Genomic DNA, 24,331 nt, shown 5'->3' on the forward strand with positions numbered 1-24,331 from the left:
TCGCAATCACACCATCGTGGTGGGGGAGTCGGAAACAAAGAGCGGGACAAGGCGCCTTGGTATCCGAAGTTTCTGCTCCTGGCTATCAACGATGGACTTTGGCTTGGGAAATCTTGTGTTCAATCTCGTGTTCAATCTCGCTTTGGCTGTCTGTGCCTCAGACTCTGAGAAATCCTTTCTCGATCGAGGGGCTAGTGGGATGAGTTACAAAGACAGCCTTGTCGCTTTTTCTGGAGGGGAAGCTGCTCAGCCCTCCGCGGGCTGGGTTGTTATCAGCCTGTAGATGATTGGATGAGTTAGAGGTTGAGAGTCCATGTGGCTGAAAGTCTCAATTTTCGGAGGGTGGAGAATACGGGAAGAGGATCGCAACAGGCTCGTGAAAGCAGGTCAGAAACTGCCCATGGGCATTGTGTTCCTCGGCGACACTTTACCTGTCATTGGCATCTTCAACGACCAACCCAATGGGCAAGATTTCATCCTCTCGTCTGCCTGCCGGGGAGCAAGCTCTTGATGACGTGGGACAGGGAACTTTGTAGATGCTCGGGGCAAGAACGTTCACATAGGGGATTGGCGTCATGTTTTGCTATTCTAATTATCGGGTCCGACAAGTGCTGCGGTTGCGATGGCATGGACGCCGAGTAGTCGGTGGGAAAATGAGAGGCCGGTGTAGTCACCAGAAGGCCAGCTCCCAACTGTCCGTGTCCGCCGAGGTATCACACTGTTGTCACCTGGGTGACGAGTTGGCCTTCGACTGTAAGAAGAGTCGAAGGGTAACAACTTTGGGAATGCAAGCATTCGAGAAGGAGCTGAGGCGTCTCTGGGGATAGCACTTCACTTCGCTTCGAGAGCATTTCCATGGCTTAAAGCTTGAGGCTCTTGAGGAAATCGGAACGTTGGAAAGCTTGGGGATTTCCATCGACACAGCCCGCGGATGAGCAGATCCTTGCTTGTGCCAGCCACCGCGAGCATGGATTGGATTTAACATTATGGACGCGAAGAGTTCTCTTTGAAGTCATTGACATTGCTTTCATGGGTGACACCGTGGTGGGGCGCGGGGGGCGTTCTCCAAAGTGCTCCACAAGGCCTCTGTCATGACAGGCCTTGGGGATAAATGCTCCAACCCATTGTGAAATCCACGGAGGTACAGCTCACTTCACGATCACCACGACTTTAACGATGTCTCCAGGACCAACAACCGTCCCGGATTTCGAGGAATCCCCATCGACCATCAGCACACACGATCGCCATGGTTTCCCAAAGGAAGGGCACTACTCGCTTTCATACTGGCTTCAGGGCGTCCAGGGAGATCCTCTCCTCAACTATCGGACGACTCCCGAGTTACCCTCGTCAGCGGACGTCGTAATCATCGGTTCCGGTGTGAGTACCCGAAACGAGTATAAACCCAGGAGGGGATCGGCTAAACTCCACAGATGACCGGGACCTTAATCGCGTACCACTACAAAGAAAGATGGCCTGAAAAGAGCGTGGTAGTTCTCGAAGCTCGTGAGTTCTGCTCAGGTGCTACTGGCCGAAATGCAGGCCACTGTAAGCCTGATCAGTGGCGCGGCTTCACCAAATACGCGGAAGCTTTCGGGACTGAACAGGCTCTCAAGGTGCGTGGAGCGTTGTTTGTGGATCGAAGTTGCTTACTCGACGACACAGATATTGGAAAACGAGAAGCAGACGTGGTCTGCCTTAGTGAAATACGTGCGCGAGCACAACATTGACTGTGATCTTTGGGTAGGCGACACGTTTGATGTTCCAGTAACTCCGGGAATTGCGAGCATCGCGAGGAACACTTTCGAGAGTTTCAAGGCGGCGGGTGGGAGGGTTGACCATGTTAAGGTCACGTACAATCCAGCTAAAGCTGCAGAGGTCTGGCGATTATTTCAAGCCCCTGTATGCCGTACCTAACGGGCGTATAGATATCCCGAATCAAAGACGCGCAAGCGTGTTATGCCTGGCCTGCGTCTACTCTACACCCATGGAAGCTCACAGCACAGATCATGCGCAATAACCTGAGGAAAGGCGTCAACCTCCAAACACGCACGAAAGTCACACATGTCACCCGGTCGTCGAAATCTCCAGAAAACTGGTTGGTAAGAAGTGAACGTGGTGAAATTGAATGCTCGCAAGTCGTCCATGCTACGAATGCGTATAGCGCTGCCCTCGAGCCGTCTTTACGCGGGCTTATTACCCCTTCGCCTCACATGTGTAACCAAATAATCCCACCGGTTGCGTTTGAGGGATCCAAGGGCCTCGAATATTCATATGGTGTTCTCATACCGGAAGGAAGCGTCGTCAGCATCAATCCTCGAAGTAGTACGGAGGGCTCGATTCTCTTCGGCGGCAGGAATGCCGGCCAGCAAGAGTTCGAGGAATGGTTACAAGAGCATCCGGAACGAAGCACAGATGATAGTTTGGAGGGCTTCAAGTCTGTGACGGATGCTGTCAAGAACTTTGCGGAGTCAGAAATAATTGGATGGAAGGCTAAGTTTAACAACCACAGCTGGAGTGGCATTATTGCTTTGGTAGGGCATCACTTGATCTGCTTTGTTTCTGAAATAGGGCTCACTACCGACTAGAGCGCGGACGGTGTGCCATTCATTGGGCAATTGCCTGGGCTTCCAGGCCAGTGGGTTTGCGCCGGTCATCAGGGACAGTGAGTTCTCGCAAGCCATTCCCGCAACTCATTGCTAAGCTGACCACCTTGCTTTTCGGAATATAGCGGGATGGCACGCATATTCACTGCGGCACCGGGATTAGTCAAGTTAATGGATGGGTGTTCCTGGGCAGACACTCAGCTGCCTGAAGTCTACCAGATTACGACGGCACGGATCGATCGGTTGAAGAAGCTTCGCAGTCAAGATAATGCAGCTCATGGTCAGCTATGAGATATCCTGAAAGTGCCTATGATTGCATTACCCGAGTCGAACCCTGGCGTTCAGACATAGGCCCGTCTCGTACTGGCATGACTTGGGAGTCATCTACGTTGCCATCAATGACTTTCCATATCCTAACATCTATGCGCACCAAGTACATGGCCTGGATCCTGCGTGGGATCGCAATAGGGAATGGAAGACGATGCCCAGGCGGAGTTCATGGGAACTGTAGAAATAGGAGTGGATGAGATGTGACGTCATTGGGTAAGGACATAACTCCAGCGTGTCCACGAGTCCATGGTGATGGTACTGGTTACCTGATCGAGAAGCTTGCTCGCCTTCCTGAACTCTCCGACGCATCACTCATTTGACCAAATGAATTTTCGACCAGCAACAGCCAGCATGAATCACGCCAACGCCCTGTGCCCAGCGGCTGGGAGGTACATTCGTCATCAAAGTTGCTCCGAATTGACCCTTGACTTGCCGATTGTCCCGAGAATATGTTGCTGCCTCCACGCCCAAATAAACCAAGACTAAAACCCTCGGAAAAGAGCCGGAGATGAACCACGGCCTCCAGTGCCATGTGTTTTGTCTGCCCTACGGATGGGGCCTGGGACCAAAAGAACGGGTGAAAGCCCCGCCCGTTGCGTCGCTGGACGAATCCCACTGCGATCTCTGGAGGCATCAGCCAGCCCTGTCTCGCTTCCAGGACACCCAGCCAACGGCCTCCTTTAACGTTCTCAAATCCCTGATGGAGAGAACTCTCCGACAGATTCCTCCTCATCCTATCTTCTGGTCTGTTCTTGATGCGACGGACGGTGCCCGAATCCCTTGACGCTTGTCGTAGTTTGTCTGCCGCGGGTGAGCAGAGCTGTTTGGTCTCCACATATCAACAAACACCATCACGGGTCCCGGCTTCTGCACGTTGACGAACTGGTTCCTCTTCTTCGCGATAAATTGTGGATTTGAATTGATTTCATCCCTCCTGCAGTCATTGACAGAGAATTGATGTACTACCACCATCCTCCTCCCCCGCCGCCTCGTCCGTCGAGTTGGAACGGGCCTCAGCCTCAACACTGGCCGCCTCCCCCGCAGTCATACAGGTACAGTCACCCCATCTTTTGCTCACTTCAAAATATTGATTCTGTCTGAAGCCCGTATCCGCCTCATGCCTATCCATCGCCTCAGCCTTACCCCCCGCAAGAGTTCCGCGACCCTCGATACTCGGCACCCTCCCCGTATGGCACTCCACCCCTTCCTCCTCGGCCGCCCTCATCCAATGTGAGGTCCTATCCAAGTAAGAAAAAAAACCGTTCATTCTTGTTACCTGGCTATACACTATGTACTGACCGCAGAAACAGGCACTCCGCCCACGTGGGCCCCCGGTCTTCCTCCCCGCCCACCGACGGGCGCACAGCATTTCGGCCACGGAGCTCCATCCAACTACCAGTTTCAATATTCCGCTTGCACAGGTCGACGGAAGGCGCTTTTAATTGGGATAAACTACTTTGGGCAGCCGAACCAGCTCCAGGGGTGTATCAACGATGTAACCAATGTGTCGACTTTTCTCCACGAGCGACAAGGGTACCGCCGAGAGGATATGGTGATCCTCACGGATGATCAGAAAAACCCAAAGAGCATACCCACGAAGGCCAATATATGTAGAGCCATGCAATGGTTAGTCCATGGTGCTCAACCAAACGACTCCCTCTTCATCCACTTTTCCGGTATGAACACAGGATTCTCTACTAAGTACATTGATAACAAAATCCAGGTCACGGTGGACGTACGCCCGATCTTGACGGTGATGAAGATGACGGTGAGCCTGATTCCGTAAGAATTGAGAGCGACGCGTTGACGTGCCCTAGGCTTTGATGATGTGATATATCCAGTGGACTACCGTACCGTCGGACACATCGTGGACGACGAGATGCACGATATCATGTAAGGAAATTGTCCTCTGTTGTCTTGATTACTGACTTCTCCAGGGTTCGTCCGCTACAGCCTGGTGTGCGACTAACGGCGATATTTGACTCCTGCCATTCGGGAACCGCGTTAGATCTTCCATACGTCTACTCAACACAGGTTCGTTCACTGGTCTGTGACTAGAAATCTTCTAACAGCCGCAGGGTATGCTTAAAGAGCCGAATCTCGCCAAAGAGGCCGCATCTGATCTTTTCTCTGCCATAACTTCATACGGCAGGGGAGACCTGAGTGGAATGGCTCAGACAGCAATCGGGTTCTTTAAGAAAGCGGCGATCGGGGATTCCGCACGTCAGCGCACAATGAGGACTAAAACATCGCCCGCAGACGTAGTAATGTTCTCGGGATCAAAGGACTCCCAGACATCGTATGTAGCCCCTGCCATACTATCGGAAGTCGCAAGTTTAACACATCGCAGAGCGGACACATTCCAAGACGGGGAAGCGCGAGGTGCCTTAAGCTGGGCGTTTATCAAAGTCTTGGAACAGCATCCTCACCTCAGCTATGTGCAGTTGCTGAATCTAATTCGAGCCGAGTTGGAGGGGAAATATACCCAGAAGCCCCAGCTAAGTTGTAGTCATCCTCTAGGTGAGTATGCCTTGACTGTTAAACGCCCGTTGCTAACAGTTTCAGATACCAATTTGCTATTTGTGATGTGAAGTTACCTGGTTGGTTTAGTCAAAAGCGAAGAACAGAACCTGGACCAATTCTTAGGCCCCCTTTGGCTCCAGGCTCCGTTTGACCTTCGAGTTCTTGTTCTTAACTATCTGGAAACCCTAAGCAACATCAAGCATGCCACAACGGTCTTGGGTTGTCACTTCGACGACTCCGAATATAAGAATCACGATCCCATAAACAACGGACTCGGCTGGAAATCCCTATTTACTAGGGTCATGATTTACTACAAGCATCCTCAAGGTTGACGAATAGAAGTTGCATAGGGCACAATGGAACATTCACTTCCTCTGCCACTGCATTGAAGACAATAAACATGGGCTGGGGAGTGATGAAGGAGCTACTAGGGCTTGGGAAGTTTGATCATTCTGTCGTCTCCTTCGTTCTCGGGTATTGATCTTCGAGCTGTGTAATGGGATGATCTCCACGCCAATTGTGTAATGACTCTCTGGCCGTGGCTTGCTGCTTAGCGGCCAATTCTTCTGGAAATCCCGATACAATCTTTCTCTCGTCCGGTGGTGAAATATCCCCGCAGCGCGTCTTAATATATATGTCTGGCCTGCTCAGACGGTACTGGACAGACATCAGCTGCTGCACTTAGTGCTTCATTATCCTTGACCGCAACGTATGCCCCGTGTTGGACTAACACACCGTAGACTAGAGACAGGCGTCCGGCTAGATGGGCTGGGGTTTGGCCTCTAAAATCCTGCGTGTTCACATCCAAACTCCAGCTAATTAGCGCTGATGTTGCATCAGTGTTCCTGCCAAGCGCTGCATAATGCAATGCAGTCCTTCATGCTGCGTCTGTCGCGCGCCAGCAGCAAGCAGAGCTTCGAGTGCGGCAACACTTCCAGGTTGAGCGGCCTTGTGAAATGGCCTCGTGCCATGCACATCTTCTGCTTCCAGATTGGCGCGATACTGAAGAAGCTCGGGTATCGAATGAGGCTTCCCCCACTCAATCGCCCAAAATAAAGCACTTCTTCAGCTAGCAGGTTGGGGATCCGTCTTTCCGCGTACTCTAGAAGGAGGCTGACGAATTTGACGTGGTTTAACCGAATTGTAGAAAGTAAGGGTTGTGGCACCTCACGGTCACCCGCTTCCGTATCTGCTCCGGATATCAGAAGGAGATTCACAACCTCTGGATGATTGTTCTCAACTGCCGCATGGAGTGATGTGCGGCCGTAAGTACCAGTGGCGTTAATATCGGCACCCCTGTTAAGAGGGAGGGGTACTGCCGGTACCGAACAACTTGCTGCGGCGTTTGATACATGCCACTTAGTCAACTCTAGTAGTCCTGCTAGCAGTCATTCGACGATTTCAGTATGGCCACGCTGGGCCGCAAGCAGCAAAGCTGTTGCTCTATATTCCGGGCGATCTGGTGGCATAATGCCGTTTGGTAATAAGAATTTGACAAACTCATACTGTCTACGATAGATGGCATTCCTCGGGGTGTTCAACGCACGATTCAATCACTGCTTAAGCATTGTATTTCTGGATACCCATTTAGGCACCTATCCTCTTTGCAGGTGTAAGGTAGTCAGCATTTCTATTATAGGTACTTTTTACCTTGATTTCTTCAACTTCTTGTTCTTAGCAGCAATTTATGACATTAATAGCTTATTATTAGCTTTGCTAGGCTACACAGTAACATCAGAGCTCTGCAGGGGGGTAAAGACATGCTCCCCGCGCCTGATTTTGGCGCGTATTGGACCTCGCAGTTTTGGATATCTTTTCAAATCATGGTTGGCCTGGGATCCTCTGGGTAAACCATCGGCAGTGCTCCAGCAACCAAACCTTCCGGCTGGATGTAAGAGACGGCGTGGAAATGACAGTGGAATCTGGTCGACTCCACGGCATGTCGATAAAATTATATACTGACGCAGCAATCTATTCTGGTTTTGTTGACTTCATCCGTTATTGGTCCATGAACAACATTCTCGAAATAACTCTGTCGGGGATATGGTTTGGAAAGTCCATGGAACATGTCGGATGTCAACCAAGGGAACCACATATCGATCCGAGTGGCTCAAGCACACCGATCTCCAACCTTCAAAATCCCGAAGTTCGGATTATTACTCTGGAGGATAGAGTAATCTGATTCCCACTGATATGCTGAACTGTTGCCCGCACAGGCTTGCAAGGGTTGTGACGTCGTCTTCCCTTCTGAGCTGAGACGAGACTCGAAAGGAAGAACCTCTGGCATACAGATGGGGGAGCACTTGAGCAGAATCCTCCGACTTAAGACAGGGAGTCGGATCAGACTATCATTCTTATTGAATAACGACCCTTTTTCTGTTCTCTCGGAGTCTTAAAGTTGTCTCTGGAGCATCTTCCCCTGTCTCACCCAAAGTTCAGAGAATGGCTGGAAGTATGGAAATCCTCTCTATTTTCGGCACACCTAACCCAAGAAAAGTGAAGCTGAAGGCCAATCACAGCGCAATTTTCAACACGCACACGCCATCCTCCTCAACAGTCACCCACACCAGTCCACTTTTCTTCTCGTTGAGATGGGATGGGATGAAATGAGACGATGAGGAAGATATTTGTGGGAGATGGCACGACACGGCCAAGTGGGGGCGTTTCCAAAACACAAAAAAGTCCCGCGAGCGAATTCCAACTGACGGTTTCACCTGAGAGATGCTGCGAGCAAGACGCGCCAGGCAACAGCGTCAGGAACATGCAAGAACAGTGGCTGTAACTAAACACGAAAGAGGCCAGGTCTGATTTCCTGACTCCCGTCCCCACTGCGCTAAATCGACAGATGGAAACCGCCACTGCAAACCAGTTGGCTGGGTGAGGGTTGCCATTTTCTTTTTTTTGGCACATCCTGACGTCCTGGCAGGGGTGAGATTGATCTCCGGCAAGGGCCGTTCTTCAACGTTTGCAGGTCAGATCAATGAATTGTTGTTTGTCGGAGGAGGACTCTCTTCCATTCTGAGGAGGGGACGAGGTGAGATTCCATCATTTTCTGTTTGGATAACTCATTATTTGTGGCTCGCCGACTCCGCTGGTTCCGCTGTGGTTCCACGGCGCGCTGCGCTCGTGGTTCGTCTGTTGCCGAAGCAGCTACGAATCTCCATACGAAGGCCATGCTTTTGGATCGTGCGCCGCTAGCGCTGTTCTCTTCACTTGACTACAGGTGCTTTGTGAGAGTCCCGAGCAGATTTTATGTATAAGTTACTCCGGAGCATATGGGTTGCTTGGCTTGGCGGATTCGACAGCAGCCACGTCATTCAACCTGGCTCAGACAGTCAGACTGCTCGAGGGGTGGCTCAAGTGTCGCATCTCAACTGAGACAGTCGGATCAAACCTGGCATGAGGCAAATTTTGCATCAGGTTGATTGATTTCTCGCCACCAGCAGCTCTGGGAGAAGAGGCAACGGGGTGTTGGCCAGCCATGCAAATGCTCTGCTTCGATTTCCCTTTCTCCCCATGCAGCCCAGCAAAGGAGCCCATATTGGATTCATGCAAGGCGAACCAGAGATTCTGAGGCTGCTCCGTCTGTGAGGAACTGGATACTATGTGGGATTGCACGTTTCCGACAGTTCCACACCCTCTCCTTGGTCCTGTTTTTTTTTTGCTGCGTTTCCTCTCATTCGTTTAAATTTTCCCAGTCCGATGGGTCCTCTGTGGTATAAAATTTTGTGTCCCCCGAAGCAAACCCATTCCATTGCACTTTGCCCATCCATCTGGTTGGTGCTGCGCTGTGACCTTTCTCGACAAACACCGTGTCTATGAATCTATAATAGCAACGAACAACAAACATTTTTCTTGAATAAGAGCAAGAGCGAAAAAAAGAAAACAAAAGGAGCTGACATGATGCTGCCGCCATCCTCAAATTCCTCTCAGTCGTCTATCGACAGCCCCATCGGCCCTCATCAAAGTGCCTCTTACACCTGGCTCCCACCGATCCCACGACGCAGAGAACCACCCAAGTACCCTCGCTTCTACTCAACGCCCCTCAACCAAGATGAACCAGACTCAACCCCGCTGCACGTCTACGGCCTCGAAGAACGAGAGCCCTCCATCGCTGAAAGACCCCGCCGCTTCCTCCGTTTCTCTCGCGCGCTCGACGACATCCAAGAGGACTTTGCACTCCGACAACCCCTTCCGCGCCAAAGCACAGCAGAGACAATCCAAGCCCGGCGTCAGTCAACCTTCTCCTCATTTTTCTTCGACAACGGCTCCAATCCTGCGCTGGGTCGCGAGCACTCGATCTCGGGATCGGGATCCTCCCGCGCTCACAGTTCCGGCTCTGGGTCCAGTGCCAACAGCCCTGATGCCGAGAGGCCTCCTGTGCCGTCTATGCCAGATGGACCCATGCGGCCGCTGAGGAGGTTGAGTCGACGCCTTTCGGTGTTGAGTTTCTCACAACGCAAGGCGAGGTACCGCGCAGGGAGCGCGAGCATCTCCCAGCCGAATCTGATCGGGTCGTCGAACAATGTTTAGCCAACGACAAAGTATCGGGGCCCAGCCTCGGCGGCTGGCCCTGACCCGCCATTCTAACGGCTCTCTTTTCTCCAGAATTATGCTCCATGCATGAATGCAGGGGTGGTCGACACCCTTGCAGATATTCAATATTGGCGTGTTTCACGAATTTTCCATGCAGAACTCGAACTGACACGTCGACCGATAACCCAACCACCGCACTTTAATCGACTCCCAGTGCTCCCAACACATATACCAACCTCCCTCTACTCGTGCTCCCTACCATCTTCCACATTATTGAAAAGCATCACAGCAACATTATCCTGTTACAAGCATGTCCAGGATTCATTTACAATTCAGACTGCATTTAAGGCGTTGGCATGCTGTCTGTCGTTCCCCCCGGGGCCATTCTATCTGTTTCCCTAGTCGGGAATTTGTTTAATATTCTTTCTCTTTCCTTCTGCGCTAACGTTGCCGCTTAATGACTTGTACATGCATACATAGTTTCATCATCTTGCGGCGAGGATTTGTATTCATTTTCTGTCTTCTCGTTAAACTACCTGGTTATACATATATTTCTACAATAAAGCACTTGATCAAAACTATTAAACAATACGGAATCACCTTCATCCCCACCCCGGACACAGAATTCTGATATTTCCAAGTCCCAGGAAAGCAGACTAAATCCCTTCACACCCGGCCTCCTCGAAACCAGTCTCCCCATGCACTCTTCATTGTTGGGTAGCTTGTAATCGCCTCGATCGAGCCCGGAACAGGGATCCGATAGATCACCGATCGATATCATATGAGACTACTTATCTCCGGAGCGAGCTCCGAAGGTGAGTTAGCCTCTAGACGCACTGACTCATCACAAGTTGAGATAAGTTCGTTAAACCCTGCTAGTCTCGCCTTGCAGGCCGTTATCAAGGACGGGAATCGATAACGGTGCGATGTGACATCGGCAATCTCCGAGAAATCAGGTGAAATAGTTCGTAGATAAGGTTAGGTCGTGCAGCCCTGGAGTCCCTTGGCGAATGAGGAACGGGATTCTATTTGCAGGCGGTGTTGGCACCTCCTGAGGTCTTGCAACTGGCGTTTCTTTTTCCGAGGTAGGTTGGGACCTTTTATTTCTGTTCCTGAGGAGGTGTTCCTCAGGGCTTGGAGTCGTCTCGGCTAATAGCCCTGCGGGAAGGGATCAGAAGAAGGCAGGCAGACCGGCTAATTTGCGGATAAGGTTCATGGTGGCCTCGATGATTGAATGAATTCTCCATCCAGCGAGAAGTTTACAACGAGGCTCGGTACACACGGGAATATGTCCCTTTAGCCACGGGGTTACGGCCACTTTGTTATTTTCCTTTTTTCCGAGGTCGGACCAAATGTTTGCGTCAAGCCTGGAGCGTTATGAAAACTGGTGAAGCGTAGTCAATTAGTTGTCGTCTAGACGACTATATCCGTGTGTAAGAGTGTGGTCGACCTTCGCAGCAGAAAAGAAAACGATAAAAGAATCAAATCAAATGGTGTAAACGCCAACCTGGGCTCCCAGAAGTATAATATCCGAATGAATCGAGAAAAGCACCGCAGACATGAACATAAAGGACGGCTATATCGAAGAGAAGAGAAGAGAAAGAAGAAGAAACCTGATCACACCGTATCCAGAGTCCAAAGTCACGCCAGTCGCCCCCACGAAAGATCAACTCGAAAGAAGGAAGGAAGGGGGGAGATCATCCCCAACCCCGCACTGTGTTGCAACACGCAAGCCTGGACATGCCCTGTCTTGTCCTGTATGTGTATCGATCCGAATATATCATGATCTATCACGCGAAACACCCTTTCAAACGGTCATTGCTGTAGCAGATCTATAGTGTAACACCCTCCAGATCCCTCGTAACGACAGCCATCTGCGCCCGTTTCGCAGCCTCGGCGACTAGACTTAAGTCTCGTATAAACGGGGCGGTCGCAGCGGGACCCCCGGCACCGGATATTTGGTGCGGATAGAGCGCGTGGTTTGCGATAGCTTGTGAGTGTGTTGCGTCGTGGGGGGCTTGGGTTTGCGGTTGTTGGGCTGTTTGGGCTTGGGTTTGGGCTTGGAGTTGAGTTGGCGCGGGGGAGGTGAGGTTATTTGTGTGGGGGACGGAGGGGTTCGTTGCTGTTGTCATCGTGGCGGTTGCTCGAAGAAATGTTGAGAGAGGGAGGATATGTTCGATTCAGTGAGGGGGTAGTTGGCGGCAGGATGGACAGAAGATGACCCCGGTGGGGACTCGGAGCCTGTGGAGGAGGTTTGGCTTGTGTCTGGAGGAGGCAGGTGGTGGGAGTCCTCCTCTGTATAGGGCTGATGGAAGGTGATGATGAACGGGCGACGAGAGTGAAATCAAAGAAAGAGAAGAGTGGCAGAGGGTGGATGTTGCAGAGAAAAAGAGATTCTCCGATCCAGATGAGAGCGAGACGGGTTCCACGTGGGGCCCAGCTCACTTCGGGTATGCCGCGGTACAATGTTCGGCAAGTAGACAGCCTTCTCCAAGTTGTGACGCGACAAGATAATGCAGGGTGATCCTGGCAGTTACAGACAAGATGGTGCCGCTGAACGAGAGAAGATCGATCTCGATCTGAAGGTGGTCTTGAAGAAGGAAAGTTGCCCCCTGCGTCCCTTGTTGCAAGATGAGGGATCCTTCATCCTTCCGGCGCCTTGAAGCTGCACTGATCGACGTGCTGATTTTCCTCCAACGGATGCCCCAGCCGTTCCTTTCACCTGACTTGAATGTGATTCCGATTTTTGGAAGGCTGTTTGTGCCCTTTCGACTTGTTCAAGTTCAAAGGCCGCCCGGATAAATGGCGATGTGTTTCGGGGATGATTCGATCGAAGGCGCGGTCGTGATCCGCACTGGACACTTGGCCTCGAATCAACTCAGCTCGGCCTCATCCCGCCAATGCTGCAATCGGGACCGCCAGGAGATCAAGAGCTCTGACTTTGCGTGTCACCAAAACGGCTCTTCCAGGCGCCTTTCCGGAACGGGGAAATCTCGGGCTCTCCCCGAGCCGCATCTGGGGAAATGCCACGTGATGTCATCAGACTCTGGACGCTAAACCCAGTCGGGAGAGGATGCACCCTGCCAAGCAGCTCCACTTCGACGAGAATTCAAACTAACGTCGTTTTGTCGATGAATTCATACCCTGTCTTTCAGACGGATTGTTGACGTTCTTTCAGTTTCTCGATGTCGGATAATTGAATTACTACAGAGTCAGAGTACAATTGAGCCGCAATGGCAGACGATTTCGACGCAGGGGACATGTTCAAGGACCCGGACGGCTTCTACCCGCCCGAGAAAGAACCGACGTTCGCGGAGCACCAAATGTTGTCAGGCGATATAGTCCGCGTGCGCCTAGTTGGGAGCCATCCCTTATATGTACTCCTTTCCCCAACCCGCAAGATTTTCCCCGCGCTGACATCTCTATGGAGGGAAATATGCTCTGGAACGCCGGCCGCATAAGCTCCGAATACATCGAGAGTAACGCGCCTACACTCATAACTGGAAAAGATGTCCTCGAAATAGGCGCCGCAGCAGGCGTTCCCAGTATTGTCAGCGCAATCATGGGGGCCCGCACTGTTGTGATGACCGATTACCCGGATCCGGATCTCGTCAATAACATGCAACGGAATGCTGATACCTCCGCCGCGTTGATACCCACCGACCCGCCGTCATCATTATATGTCACGGGTTATAAATGGGGGAGTGATGTGGAGCCTCTGCTGGGGTACCTCCCGGAGGAATCGAGAACAACGGGGTTCGATGTGCTGATCATGGCGGATGTCGTGTACAGCTATCGGGAACATGGGAATCTGGTGAAGACGATGCAAAAGACTTTGAAGAGGGAGCGGGATGCAGTGGCATTAATCATTTTCACGCCGTATCAACCGTGGTTGCTGCCGCAGACGGAGAAGTTCTTTCCTCTTGCGGAGCAGGGTGGGTTTAAAGTGACAAAGGTTTTCGAGAAGCTGGTGGACAAAGCTCTGTTTGAAAATGATCCAGGGGTATGGTTCCCTGTTTCATGAGGCAGCCAGTGCTAACCATATGTAGGATGAGAGACTGCGGAGGACGGTATTCGGATACGAGCTTCGATGGGCCGATGACCAACTATTATAGACTTGATACCACAGTACTATTTTGAAGTACGGAAGCATTGGGATTGGCGCGGGCACTCGTCCATACAGCATTATACATACTTTGATAATGAGAGCGGTGAGCTTCATCGAGTAGAGATTGCTTTTACTTTCTTCCATATGGATTCTCCCCGCCGTGACAGTGCTTGGCCTCCTTTTCATGATCTCGCTGTGCCGGCCTGTACGGAACCGTCCTCGCCCTCATTTTCAAGATAGCTGACTAAATTGCCACCGAGACAATCCGATATAATGAACGCCACCTTCACGAAAAAATAGTTCAACTCCCCCATCCCGCCATCACTGACGACCATATCTCCCCTGTATGTAGGACCATCAGCGTGTTCCACGCCGACCCATTAGGAGTGCAGCTCGATCATGTCCTAGCCTATTCTCCTTACATTGTCGGTATGTATTCGGAGTTTCTATGGGGTCGCACATACGTCCTAGAAGAAGAAGAAGACAGGTATTTGCTGACAGGGCCAAAGCAGGATATCACCATAGCGTTACTTTGAGTCATTTGCATCTACCACTACCCGCCTTCAAACACCAGGACATTGTAATCTGCAGACTACGAGTAGCGAGGGGGTTGCTGTCTTTGGAAGGTACACTTTTGGGTCCGGGTCTAGGACCGGTTGCACCTTCTTATTCCGCGCAGTAATTCTCAGGGTACAAGGAAAGAGCGACCAAGACCCCCTTCCCAAGCCGCCGCTCGTTCCTGCCTACTATGGATTGTCCGAGAAATCTCCTCTACAGGAAGGTACGACGTACACCCGTACCCGCAGACTGGGTTGTGCCTTCCTCGCGCTCAGTGCAGCCATCTTTTTGATAGGAAGGAGCTACTGAGGTCGAGGTCTCCGAAGAACTACCTACCCACCAGTTCTCTAGGTGGTGAATTTATATAATTATTGAAAAATGTCACTATCTATCTAAGCAAGAGCAGAGACGCAAGATAAGATGAAAACTCTACAGGTAGGAAGTATACACCTTAGCCTATATAATACTAAGTCCTCTAATACCTCCCTTACCCAGTACCCGTCGGAAATCGCCACTCCACCCTCTGTTTCCGTAAAAATAATATTCCATCCCGACCCCCGTTACAGTTCTGTGGTATTGAAGATAAGGAACCCGTAGAGTAAAGCTGAAAAGGAACGAGGAGAAGGCTTGACTTCACAAAGGCTCCTAGAAAAAGTGGTTGTTCCAGTTACCACCTTCCTTCGGAAAAAAATGTTCTTCCTTTTTCCGACCTTGCCAACAGTATCGCTCAGGAAGCTAAGGATGTCGGAGGGTAATATCGGTCGGTCCTGGGGGTGTGATCGCTTACTTGGGATCAACATCGGCGAGGACGAAATCGGTTGCTGACGAGCGATATTGATTGTGAGGAGGAGAAACGGTAATACCACCCATCTTCACTCGGGCTAGCGACATCTCCCATATCTGTTGTGTCAAGCAGGGCGAGGATGCGATGGCGCGGAGGGAGGTCAGGGGGACATTGTGTAAAAAACTCTTCTGGGAACTCTAGTGAATATTCCAGGCGCCAGAAGACGGCCGTTCTGGGGTTTGAGTCAGCTTGCCCCTTTGCTTTCCTCTAGTGGTATCGCCCACCGACCTTGCCATTCGTGCAGCGGCAGATGGAAACTTCGCTTTGTTGCCCCCAAAGGAGCTGAGCCCAAAAGACTCATGAAAAGTCCAAGGAGGTCGGGAAGAAATTGCCAACTCTTGAGAATTCGTGGCAACGACCCAGACAGGGGCCAACGTCCGTTTTGCCTTCCGGCGGGCATCCTGGATCATGGCTAACATAATGAAGCTTATCAGTTTCACTGCTATGAAAATTACTGCACCGCGGTTGACTTACCCTTATAGCACCAGGCATTGAGCGATCCATGGGTGTAGGACAAATGCAGCATTCATGCCTTTCCATGAGCTGAGCACGGGGAGATAGCACATGCTTGCTTCTCAGAAGAAATCCAGCGGAACCGACTGATAGCTGTGCGCAGCTTGCGCCTGCAGAAGGCAGCCAAAGGATCCATCTCGGCTGCGACTGCCAGAACACTCGCAGTCTGGGGCAGGTGTGTCCGGTACTTTCGATCCGTCGGGAAGAGACATGGGCGACGATGCAAGGCCTAGGTACTCGTTGTCAAGGTTCATTTGTGGGAGCTGCTTGTTGATATGCTTCTGGGGAGGGGGATGTATGCGAGCAGATTTGTCTTTCAGCTTTGCCAGGTCGTCAGTCCTGTTTCAAAGAGCTGGTTGTTTTTGTCCCCATTATCTTCCCGCCGACGAAGTAAGCGTCGAGACTTGGAGCAGTTGTCGTTAAGAACGGGATGTAAATGGCCGTGAGGCAGCCCTGAGGATACTGTCGTCATGTAGAATTGGAATATTTTGTCGTTTCAGCATCTTAGAAATGCAGATTGCCTCATCATCCTGTTCAAGGTAATCGATATAAGATCCATGACTATCAAGAGGTCGTATTTCTCAGCCATGGGATACAGAAGATAGATGGAGACGGTGGATGTTCCCGAGGAAGAAGACGCTTTTTATACCTAGCTCCAGCATCGTCTTTCTCCTCGAAGTTAGAGGTTAACCATATTATTGAATTGACCACTTCACAGACTGCTGCCACTGTGAATATCACAGAAAGCCTTCGAAACCACTCAACAATTAACTAAAAATGCGATGATCCGCTTTCTATACTACTCACATTCGAGAAGATAGAAAGTAGAAGTACTCGGTGGAGAGAACCTATACCCTAAAGTCTGGCACCAGTATCCCATTCCGATATCGCCCTATGACAGTGTAGACGGTTGCTACTGCGCACCTAAACCTCACCACCGGCCCTGCCTTCTCCTCATCCTACGCGAACAGACTCGGACAGAAAAGCGTGGAAATACCAACCAGGACGTGACTCCAGGGCACCACCAAGCCATTGCCGTGCCTGGTAGGGTACTTTGTAACCTAGTAGTCCTACAAGACGAAGATAAAGCCGGGATGACCACACCCTGCAGGGTGGTACTTGGCTATCAACTCGCCGATCATCCCCTACCCTGCTTGATGTCGCCCGTAGGCCCATCCCCAAGGGCAGGACTTCATGCGATGCGATGCGATGCGATGCACTCTGCGCAGATAACAGGGGTCTCGGCTTGCACGGGCTACTCCCTCTCCAGTCCACGGCGTAGTATCAATCGTCTAGACGTGAATAGCAAACAATCAGAGAAGTGAGACTCGACCAGGCTCGACTCGAGTTGAGCAGTCAACATCGAGGCACAGTGAATGTACTACTGTACGTGTTTGTCCGACACTCGGAATCATTCCCATCTCCATTCTTCGGGTATCCTGGTTAACGGTAGTACTCCTTCTGTTCTGCCTGGATTCAAGATCGGCGTCTGCATTCCCGATTATCATCCTTGACTAGCCCTCGTTCGGACCCCAGCGGAGATAAGCAGGAAGCTGCAGGTCGAAGTCACCTCGTACTTCGGTACCCTGCACCCCCAGATTCCTTCGCGCTCGTACCTGTAGCTCGTACCAAAGCCCGGCCTTCCCCACCCACCAAGACGGTATGACCCATCCAAAGAACAGGGATCTTATCCTTGGTCCAAGTCCAATCGTACATTCCACGCACAGATCTACCGATCGATCGATCCATTTCTGCACTGCACACACCTTCCCATCCAGAGCAGGGGCCCACCTGTGCTCTGTTCTGAGGCTGACCGAGAGGCTCGTGCATTCGCCACCGGGGGACGAAGCTTAACCTCCCGAACCATTGTTCTCGCTGAGGATCTGTGCGCTGACCAAGGGAGCTCTTCCTTATCACGAGTATAGCAAGGAAGAAGGTAACCTATCGGGTTGTGCCTAACTTAAACCTTCGAGACCGTGCGGCCAGAAGTACCCTGACGGTAAGTTACACGGGTATACCTGCCTGCCCCTCGGGGTTGGTGCGTTCGTCCTCGAGGATTTGCTTTTTGCGGCTTGCGGCTTGCCCTTTGCTTTTTGCTGGGAGCTAGTTCGGAGATCACTCGCTGGGCTATTGTTGCGTTTCTCGATCTGGGGTGGATTGTCATGGATGGATTTGAATTAGGCCGTGCGTTGGGCGGATGTGTCCTGGTACTCGGGATTTGGGCTGTGGTCTTGTACGACGACTTCTTATGCAACGACCAAGTGGCAAGGTTTGAGTTGGCAAGAAACAATTCATGTCAGAAGAAGACATGCCCGCTCATAATTCGTAACCAGTACTCCGGTAAGGAATGATATGTACAGTCCGCAATAATAGCCCTCCCAAAGAGAATCGATATACCCAGATTATATAGGTCACACTCAGGCATTGTAAACCCTATCTCCGTCACCAATGGCATATCCCGCCCTCGCTGTCGTCCGCAGCCCACGTCCCCGAGAGACCTACCACCTCGAGATGACCATCAGGGTGCTCGCCAAGCTTACTCAATGGAGCGAAGCTCGACTCGGCCGGTCCGGTGGTCAGCAATCGGCGAGCCCATGCGTCGATCGCCGGTTCGCCCGTCTCATCTCGTGCCTGCTTGAGGAAAGGAATCAGTGCGGTGCCGCCCGTACCCCGCAGTTTCCTGTTGTCTGGCTTCTCGCCGTGCCGGGCCGTCGCTAGATTGAGAGTCGTTGTTGAGGGTCGTCGGGGGCTGGACGACCGGGTCGCCCGTCCTCGTGCATTATGAGACTGAATGATGATGTAGCGTGAGACGATCTGGATGTGTTTATCTCGCATTACGCGTAACATTGATAAACAGGCGTCATAGGCAAGGCACAGGGCTTTGTCCGAGTGGCGAGCTTCCACGTAATCCCGTATATTCGCCACGGCACTAATATGTTCCAAGAATCGTCGGTGATGTCCAGGCATGTACGAGCGCATCTCCTGTATGAATCCGTGGCGAGGTGCTGCAGCAACTCCGTCATTTCTAGAGGCAGCGGTGCCTGCACGAGTCTCGCCAGTTGGTCGGTGCTCCACTCCAAGAGCGATGTCGAAGAACTGAATCAGCGAGCTTTGAGCGTTGCTTCCACCTCCGTATTGACGGTACTCCGCAGTTTTTCCATCGTCGTAGAGCAAACCGTTTGGTAAACCCGCATCAGCCATGTTCTTACTACCAGCCAAATACGGCCGGATCCGGTGGTAAAACACATAAGGATCGTTGTGTTCGTACATTCTCTCCAGAATGGCCCCAATTTCATCAATGATTTCTGCCAGGTCTTGCAAGCATTCAGTGACAACTAGACTGTTTCCCAGCCGAGCAGCGGTGATAGCTTGCAAAACTAAGGAGATAGCGGGGCCACCGCGAGCTTCAATAGCCACTGAAATGAGGTAAAACCATTGCTCATCGAGCGAGCCGGTCAGGGTATTTATACAGGCGAGGTTGTCCAAGCTGTCCAGAGGCTCGTCGGGGAAAATGGGCTTGAAATTCCAAAGGACCAAGCCGGCGTAGGTGGCCACAGGAGGCAGCTCCAGGTGGTTACAAACTTCAAGTAGAGGCACCGTTAGTTGAGGAGGAATTCTCTAGTTTCGTTAGCAAAAGGCACTCTCAGAGAACGGCACTGATAACGTACCTCTTCTGGCTTTGGGCCACCCCATACGTAGGCATGGAGGATAAACCCCAGGATTGAATATGCCCGCCTCCACTCAGGCTCTGTCCGAAGATATGATGTTGAAAGCATTGGCATAGCATCCACAGCCCGCCGGATCCTTCCACTCAGTAGGAGAGATTGGATATTTGACAATATCCATTCCCACTTAGAGTAATAGGGATCGGGTAGCTGTTCGAGAGGCCGTTCGGAGGAAAGGAAGCCCGAATCTGGCGAGATGCCGTACTCTGAAGGAATTGGAATCGGAGGAAGCATGATCGTAGAAGGGGGTGGAGTGATACGCCAGGCGTTGAGGGGTTGGAGGCGCAGGAACACCGGTATAAATGTACAAAGGTGCTCACGTGCTTCCGTCAGAGGAGGGTGTGTTCGTTTCTTGCAATGCAGACAAGAGGATTGTCTAGCGTTAGGTCAAAGAGCATGAGAAAGTCAGATCACCGTGACGCTGGCAACAGACTTCACATCAAAGGTACCGTGTGACAAGCGGAGCGAGACAATGGAACAAGCCGACTGCAGGATGACGAACAGCGCAGCCGAGCAGATCCGGGTGGATTAAATTCAATAGTCCTGCCACAGTGGTCCAGCCTTTCCAGATGGCGGGGGAAGAAGTAGGAGAGAACCGGGGAATTCGTCAGATCCCGGGAGTAAACGGGAAGGTGAATATGATCCGCAGACCTTGGAGCTGTGGAAATACGCTGGGTTCCAGAAAGCGGAAGGTCGAGGCCAATGTAGGACAAGATGCACAGGACCGGAGATTTAGAGAAAGAAGAAAGCAAGGAGCGAGAAGCAGGTTATTTAGCTCAGACACCCCGAGGTAAGAGCGGCAAAAGTCGACAAGACCAACCAGGAACCGAAGAGTCTTCCAGCACGACAGGAGTCTGAGAATGACGAGAATGACGAATGTTGTCCGGGCCCGAAGACGGAGCAGTGCAAGACAGGAGGGGGAAATTTCCGTAACCACGGAAAGGTGATCGTGGTTGATTAATAACTTGCCAGAACAGCCCGAGGAGCAACTCTGGGATCGGAGCAGATGCGAACTCTGTCAGCCAGAAAAGCCAGTCCAAGTGGGCCAAGAAGGGAAGGGAAGCACGGGACAGCGGCACGATTTGCCTGATCTGTCTTCATTATAGAGGGGTGCGAGGATCCTCGGAGAACTGGGAAGAGAGTCGGGAGTAACCAGGGATTAAGCTGAGGTTGTCCGGATGGTGGAAGTTCTCCTACAGATGATACAAGTACAAGCTTGCCAAGCAGGTCATTTGTATAGATCTTGTTGCATGTTCGCAGCAGACCAGCGGAGCGTTGGGTGGAAGCGAGAGGGGTTGGGATAGCGTGAGTGGGAGCGTGAGAGCTAAACAGTGCTAGAGAACACGAGAGAACGAACCGGAACCAGCGTGGAGGGAGGCGAATTGGGTGCGCCTTGGACCGGCCCAGAGCTAAGCGAGTTTTAGCAGGGCCTCTCGCTCTCACCCACGCCACCCCGTTCGGGTCTGCGGTGAGCTTCGCTGCAGGTGGAGGCGACATCTTATTCCAACCACAAGAACAGCAACCAGTGCAATGAAATGAAGCATTCTGTACAGTGGTTTATTCTTACAGCACCAACGCCATATCCCGTAATAATAAAGATTGTATCAACCGGATCCTGTCCGTCCACTAATGCCCGCTCCATTCAATCGTGTTTAAGTCAATCCCCTCCTGCACCAGCTCCCACAGCGGGCTCAGCTCCCGCAGGAAGTCCACTCGCTCCCTCACAGCCTTCAGCACGTAGTCAATCTCAGCCTCCGTCGTAAATCGGCCAATTCCAAACCGAATACTGCTGTGTGCGCTCTCGTCGCTGCTGCCCAGCGCCCGGAGAACGTAGCTGGGCTCCAATGAAGCAGACGTGCATGCACTGCCGGAGGACAGGGCAATATCCTTCAATGCCATCAGAAGGGACTCGCCCTCGACGTATGCAAACGAAACATTGACACATCCAGGGTAACGTCGTTCTGCATCCCCATTGAGCGACGTATGCTCCATCGCCAAAAGGCCGTCCGTGAGGCGCTTCGACAGGCGTGTAACATGCTTGGAATCATACTAAAACAAACTCGGTCAGTTCCTTCTTCTCGCTTCAACGCTTGTCAGGAAAATATTTTATGCGAGTCAACTCATCACCCCTGCTACGGTTTTCAAAGGCCATGGAATCACGCAATGTGCGTGTAGCTACCTCCATTGGCCTCATTTAGAGCACATAATCATCGTTGACTCGCGTACGGGTGTGTAAATAGTGCCTTCAGGTTCAACTTACCTCCATATCTTGGGCAGCGATGCGGCAGGCCTCACCAAAACCAACTACCAGGTGAGGAGCCAGAGTACCACTGCGCAGACCTCTCTCCTGTCCACCCCCGGTGATGATTGGGTCAAGGCGAACCCTAGGTCGGCGACGTACATAACAAGCACCGATACCCTTAGGCCCATAGATCTTGTGGCTGGAAATAGACAACAGATCGACATTCATCTTGTTGACGTCTAGGGGAATCTTTCCCACTGCCTGGGCGGCATCGGTGTGGAAGAATACCTTCTTCGAGCGGCACAACTTCCCAATCTCCTCCAGAGGTTGGACGACGCCAATCTCGTTGTTGACAGTCATGATGCTGACAAGGGCCGTGTCCGGACGCAAGGCAGCCTCAAGATCTTCCATATTGATCAGACCGTTGCTCTGAACGGGGAGGTAGGTCACTTCGAATCCCTCATCCTGCAAATGTCGGCAGCTGTCCAGAACACACTTATGCTCCGTTTGAGTAGTGATGATGTGCTTCTTCTTTCCCGAGCGACCAAAGAACCGAGCCACGCCCTTGATGCTCATGTTATTACTCTCCGTAGCGCCACTTGTGAAAATAATCTCTTTGGAATCAGCCCCAATCAACTTAGCAATATATTCGCGAGCCTGCTCGACGGCCTTCTCCGATTCCCAACCGTATGCGTGAGTTCGCGAGTGCGGGTTGCCGTAGATGCCGGTAAGGTATGGAAGCATCGCATCGAGTACACGCGGATCGGTCGGAGTAGTCGCCTGCGCATCGAGGTAGATCGGCCTCGATCCCTCGTCCATTATCGTGGCGCTTTTGAGAATGCCCGCGGCTGGGCTCATCGCGGCATCCCCGGAGACACCAGAGGCGGGAAGCTGGGCTTTCTGCGGTTGCATACCAGTCTGTTTTATAAACTCCTTCTGTTCCTGCTTAATCGCCGTATCAACAGAGACCTGAGCACTTCCAGCCTTGGTCTCGGAGACATAGGTCCTGTAGCTAGGGGTGGCAAGCACCCTGCGTGGCAGCAGTGAGGCGTGCTGTGTGGACGACAGCCGACGCGCATAGGTTCGAGATGCCTGTTTCCAGGCGAAAGGAGCCACGCTAGACATGATTGAAACCAGTCTCCAGCCCCAATATACGATAATCAAGCGGTGGTTTGATGGTGAAATGTGGCAAAAGATGCCAAAGGCGGATCTGGGAGAGTGACGTGAGAAAAAAAGGTTCGGGGATGCGGTTATATCATTGCCGAGCCAGGCTAAACCCCGATCGGATTTGTCACAGAGTCCGACTGGGGTTCTCCGCGGAAATGACTTCTTTCGAGCTCTGCGAAGTACAACACTCCACCATAGAAGGATAAGCTCGCATGAAATCCCTTTTCGTGTTGTCAAGCTGGAACAAGACTGGCTGCCAGGACACTTTCGACGCCTCATTGCATCGGCGTTCTTTTCATAGACACCATCCAGCCTCCCGACCTTTCCTTTGTCGATGTCTCTTACCTGATAGAGACCGTTTATCCCGCACGGTGCGGTCCGCCGATAACTATTTCTCCCTTGGCCGTCCCTTCAAATTACACTATATTGGTCGAAAAAAAAGAGAGATAGTCAGCTGTCCACAACAGCGAATATGAACCTAATCCTGACGGACTCGTTCAGGGACCAGTTCGTGGGGCCTAGTAAACTAATTCCGGGACCCTTCCCTGATATCACACCCGCTGAGGATGGACTGATTTTCCTCTGAAAGCATTTTTGAGGCCAAAACGGCGATCCTCACTGTCTGCACGGGGATTTTTTTCGTTGTCTAGTCCGGTATTTAAGAGGATAGGATAGGCAAATCACAGGACCTTATCCCCTGATTTCAGCCCTAAGATTGAAGCTGCGCGGTCGAATTCTTCACCAGGAGCTGTCGGGGACAGGCATCTTCGGTCTGTCGGTCTATTCAACCCTCATTCCCTCTCCATGTGCTCCTCATCGGCGTTTTCGAGGATCAATCGCCCATAGATTCGTACTCCTGTGACACTGCTTGGAACAGTGTTAGCAGTCGCAGATGGTGGGCATCGTCCTCTCCAGCATAAAAAGCCATTACCTAGAGCAACTAGGTTTTTGGCTGGCAGTTAGTCAAGTTTGTGCCCTTAAGCATTCTGCGATGGATTTCTACGTCCTGTCGCCCCTGGTGCGCAAAGTGTTGTGGACCTTTCTCGCAACCATAAGCTCCTGCACCTTTACCAAAGGTCTACCTCGATAAAGGTAAGAGCAGTATCGCGAGTAATTATCCCGCAGTCCGAGTCACCGTCGGCTGTGGCCTTACTTACACTGGACAAATCAAAGTTTTCAGGT

At 51.7% G+C, this 24,331-nt stretch overlaps 8 protein-coding genes across 8 annotated transcripts; 4 read left to right on the forward strand and 4 right to left on the reverse strand.

Moving 5' to 3' along the window:
• Positions 1-1,081: 1,081 nt before the first annotated feature.
• Positions 1,082-3,045, forward strand: BJX67DRAFT_81670 (NAD(P)/FAD-dependent oxidoreductase). The gene is made up of 6 exons (XM_071035504.1): positions 1,082-1,377; positions 1,431-1,613; positions 1,663-1,875; positions 1,926-2,531; positions 2,586-2,662; positions 2,729-3,045. The coding sequence occupies exons 1-6, from the start codon at positions 1,177-1,179 to the stop codon at positions 2,892-2,894; spliced, it is 1,446 nt and encodes a 481-aa protein (XP_070886276.1). The 5' UTR covers positions 1,082-1,176; the 3' UTR covers positions 2,895-3,045.
• A 733-nt stretch (positions 3,046-3,778) lies between these two features.
• BJX67DRAFT_81692 (caspase family protein) lies at positions 3,779-5,904 on the forward strand. Its single transcript, XM_071035505.1, has 9 exons — positions 3,779-3,985; positions 4,037-4,179; positions 4,244-4,609; positions 4,657-4,701; positions 4,751-4,826; positions 4,871-4,967; positions 5,012-5,232; positions 5,284-5,453; positions 5,499-5,904. Exons 1-9 carry the CDS (start codon positions 3,891-3,893, stop codon positions 5,522-5,524), a joined length of 1,239 nt encoding a protein of 412 aa, XP_070886277.1. The 5' UTR covers positions 3,779-3,890; the 3' UTR covers positions 5,525-5,904.
• Positions 5,905-8,994: 3,090 nt separating this feature from the next.
• BJX67DRAFT_82260 (uncharacterized protein) lies at positions 8,995-10,257 on the forward strand. Its single transcript, XM_071035509.1, has one exon. The coding sequence runs from the start codon at positions 9,357-9,359 to the stop codon at positions 9,987-9,989; it is 633 nt and encodes a 210-aa protein (XP_070886278.1). The 5' UTR covers positions 8,995-9,356; the 3' UTR covers positions 9,990-10,257.
• Positions 10,258-11,824: 1,567 nt separating this feature from the next.
• On the reverse strand, positions 11,825-12,124 carry BJX67DRAFT_381014 (uncharacterized protein; the record flags this gene model as incomplete). Its single annotated transcript, XM_071032926.1, has 1 exon — positions 11,825-12,124. The coding sequence occupies one exon, from the start codon at positions 12,122-12,124 to the stop codon at positions 11,825-11,827; it is 300 nt and encodes a 99-aa protein (XP_070886279.1).
• A 1,013-nt stretch (positions 12,125-13,137) lies between these two features.
• Positions 13,138-14,407, forward strand: efm7 (putative nicotinamide N-methyltransferase Nnt1). Its single transcript, XM_071035511.1, has 3 exons — positions 13,138-13,369; positions 13,423-13,995; positions 14,042-14,407. Exons 1-3 carry the CDS (start codon positions 13,226-13,228, stop codon positions 14,105-14,107), a joined length of 783 nt encoding a protein of 260 aa, XP_070886280.1. The 5' UTR covers positions 13,138-13,225; the 3' UTR covers positions 14,108-14,407.
• Positions 14,408-18,151: 3,744 nt separating this feature from the next.
• On the reverse strand, positions 18,152-20,141 carry BJX67DRAFT_82279 (indoleamine 2,3-dioxygenase). The gene is made up of 2 exons (XM_071035510.1): positions 19,684-20,141; positions 18,152-19,633 (listed from the first exon to the last, which is right to left on the reverse strand). The coding sequence occupies exons 1-2, from the start codon at positions 19,972-19,974 to the stop codon at positions 18,458-18,460; spliced, it is 1,467 nt and encodes a 488-aa protein (XP_070886281.1). The 5' UTR covers positions 19,975-20,141; the 3' UTR covers positions 18,152-18,457.
• Positions 20,142-20,570: 429 nt separating this feature from the next.
• BJX67DRAFT_82189 (uncharacterized protein) lies at positions 20,571-21,614 on the reverse strand. The gene has a single exon (XM_071035508.1). The coding sequence runs from the start codon at positions 21,235-21,237 to the stop codon at positions 20,698-20,700; it is 540 nt and encodes a 179-aa protein (XP_070886282.1). The 5' UTR covers positions 21,238-21,614; the 3' UTR covers positions 20,571-20,697.
• BJX67DRAFT_352821 (IscS subfamily cysteine desulfurase) lies at positions 21,015-23,197 on the reverse strand. Its single transcript, XM_071029068.1, has 2 exons — positions 22,001-23,197; positions 21,015-21,789 (listed from the first exon to the last, which is right to left on the reverse strand). The coding sequence occupies exons 1-2, from the start codon at positions 23,105-23,107 to the stop codon at positions 21,367-21,369; spliced, it is 1,530 nt and encodes a 509-aa protein (XP_070886283.1). The 5' UTR covers positions 23,108-23,197; the 3' UTR covers positions 21,015-21,366.
• Positions 23,198-24,331: the final 1,134 nt, after the last annotated feature.

Source organism: Aspergillus lucknowensis, assembly GCF_044049455.1.
Source record: "Aspergillus lucknowensis strain CBS 449.75 chromosome Unknown BJX67scaffold_19, whole genome shotgun sequence".
NCBI classification, from domain to species: domain Eukaryota; kingdom Fungi; phylum Ascomycota; class Eurotiomycetes; order Eurotiales; family Aspergillaceae; genus Aspergillus; species Aspergillus lucknowensis.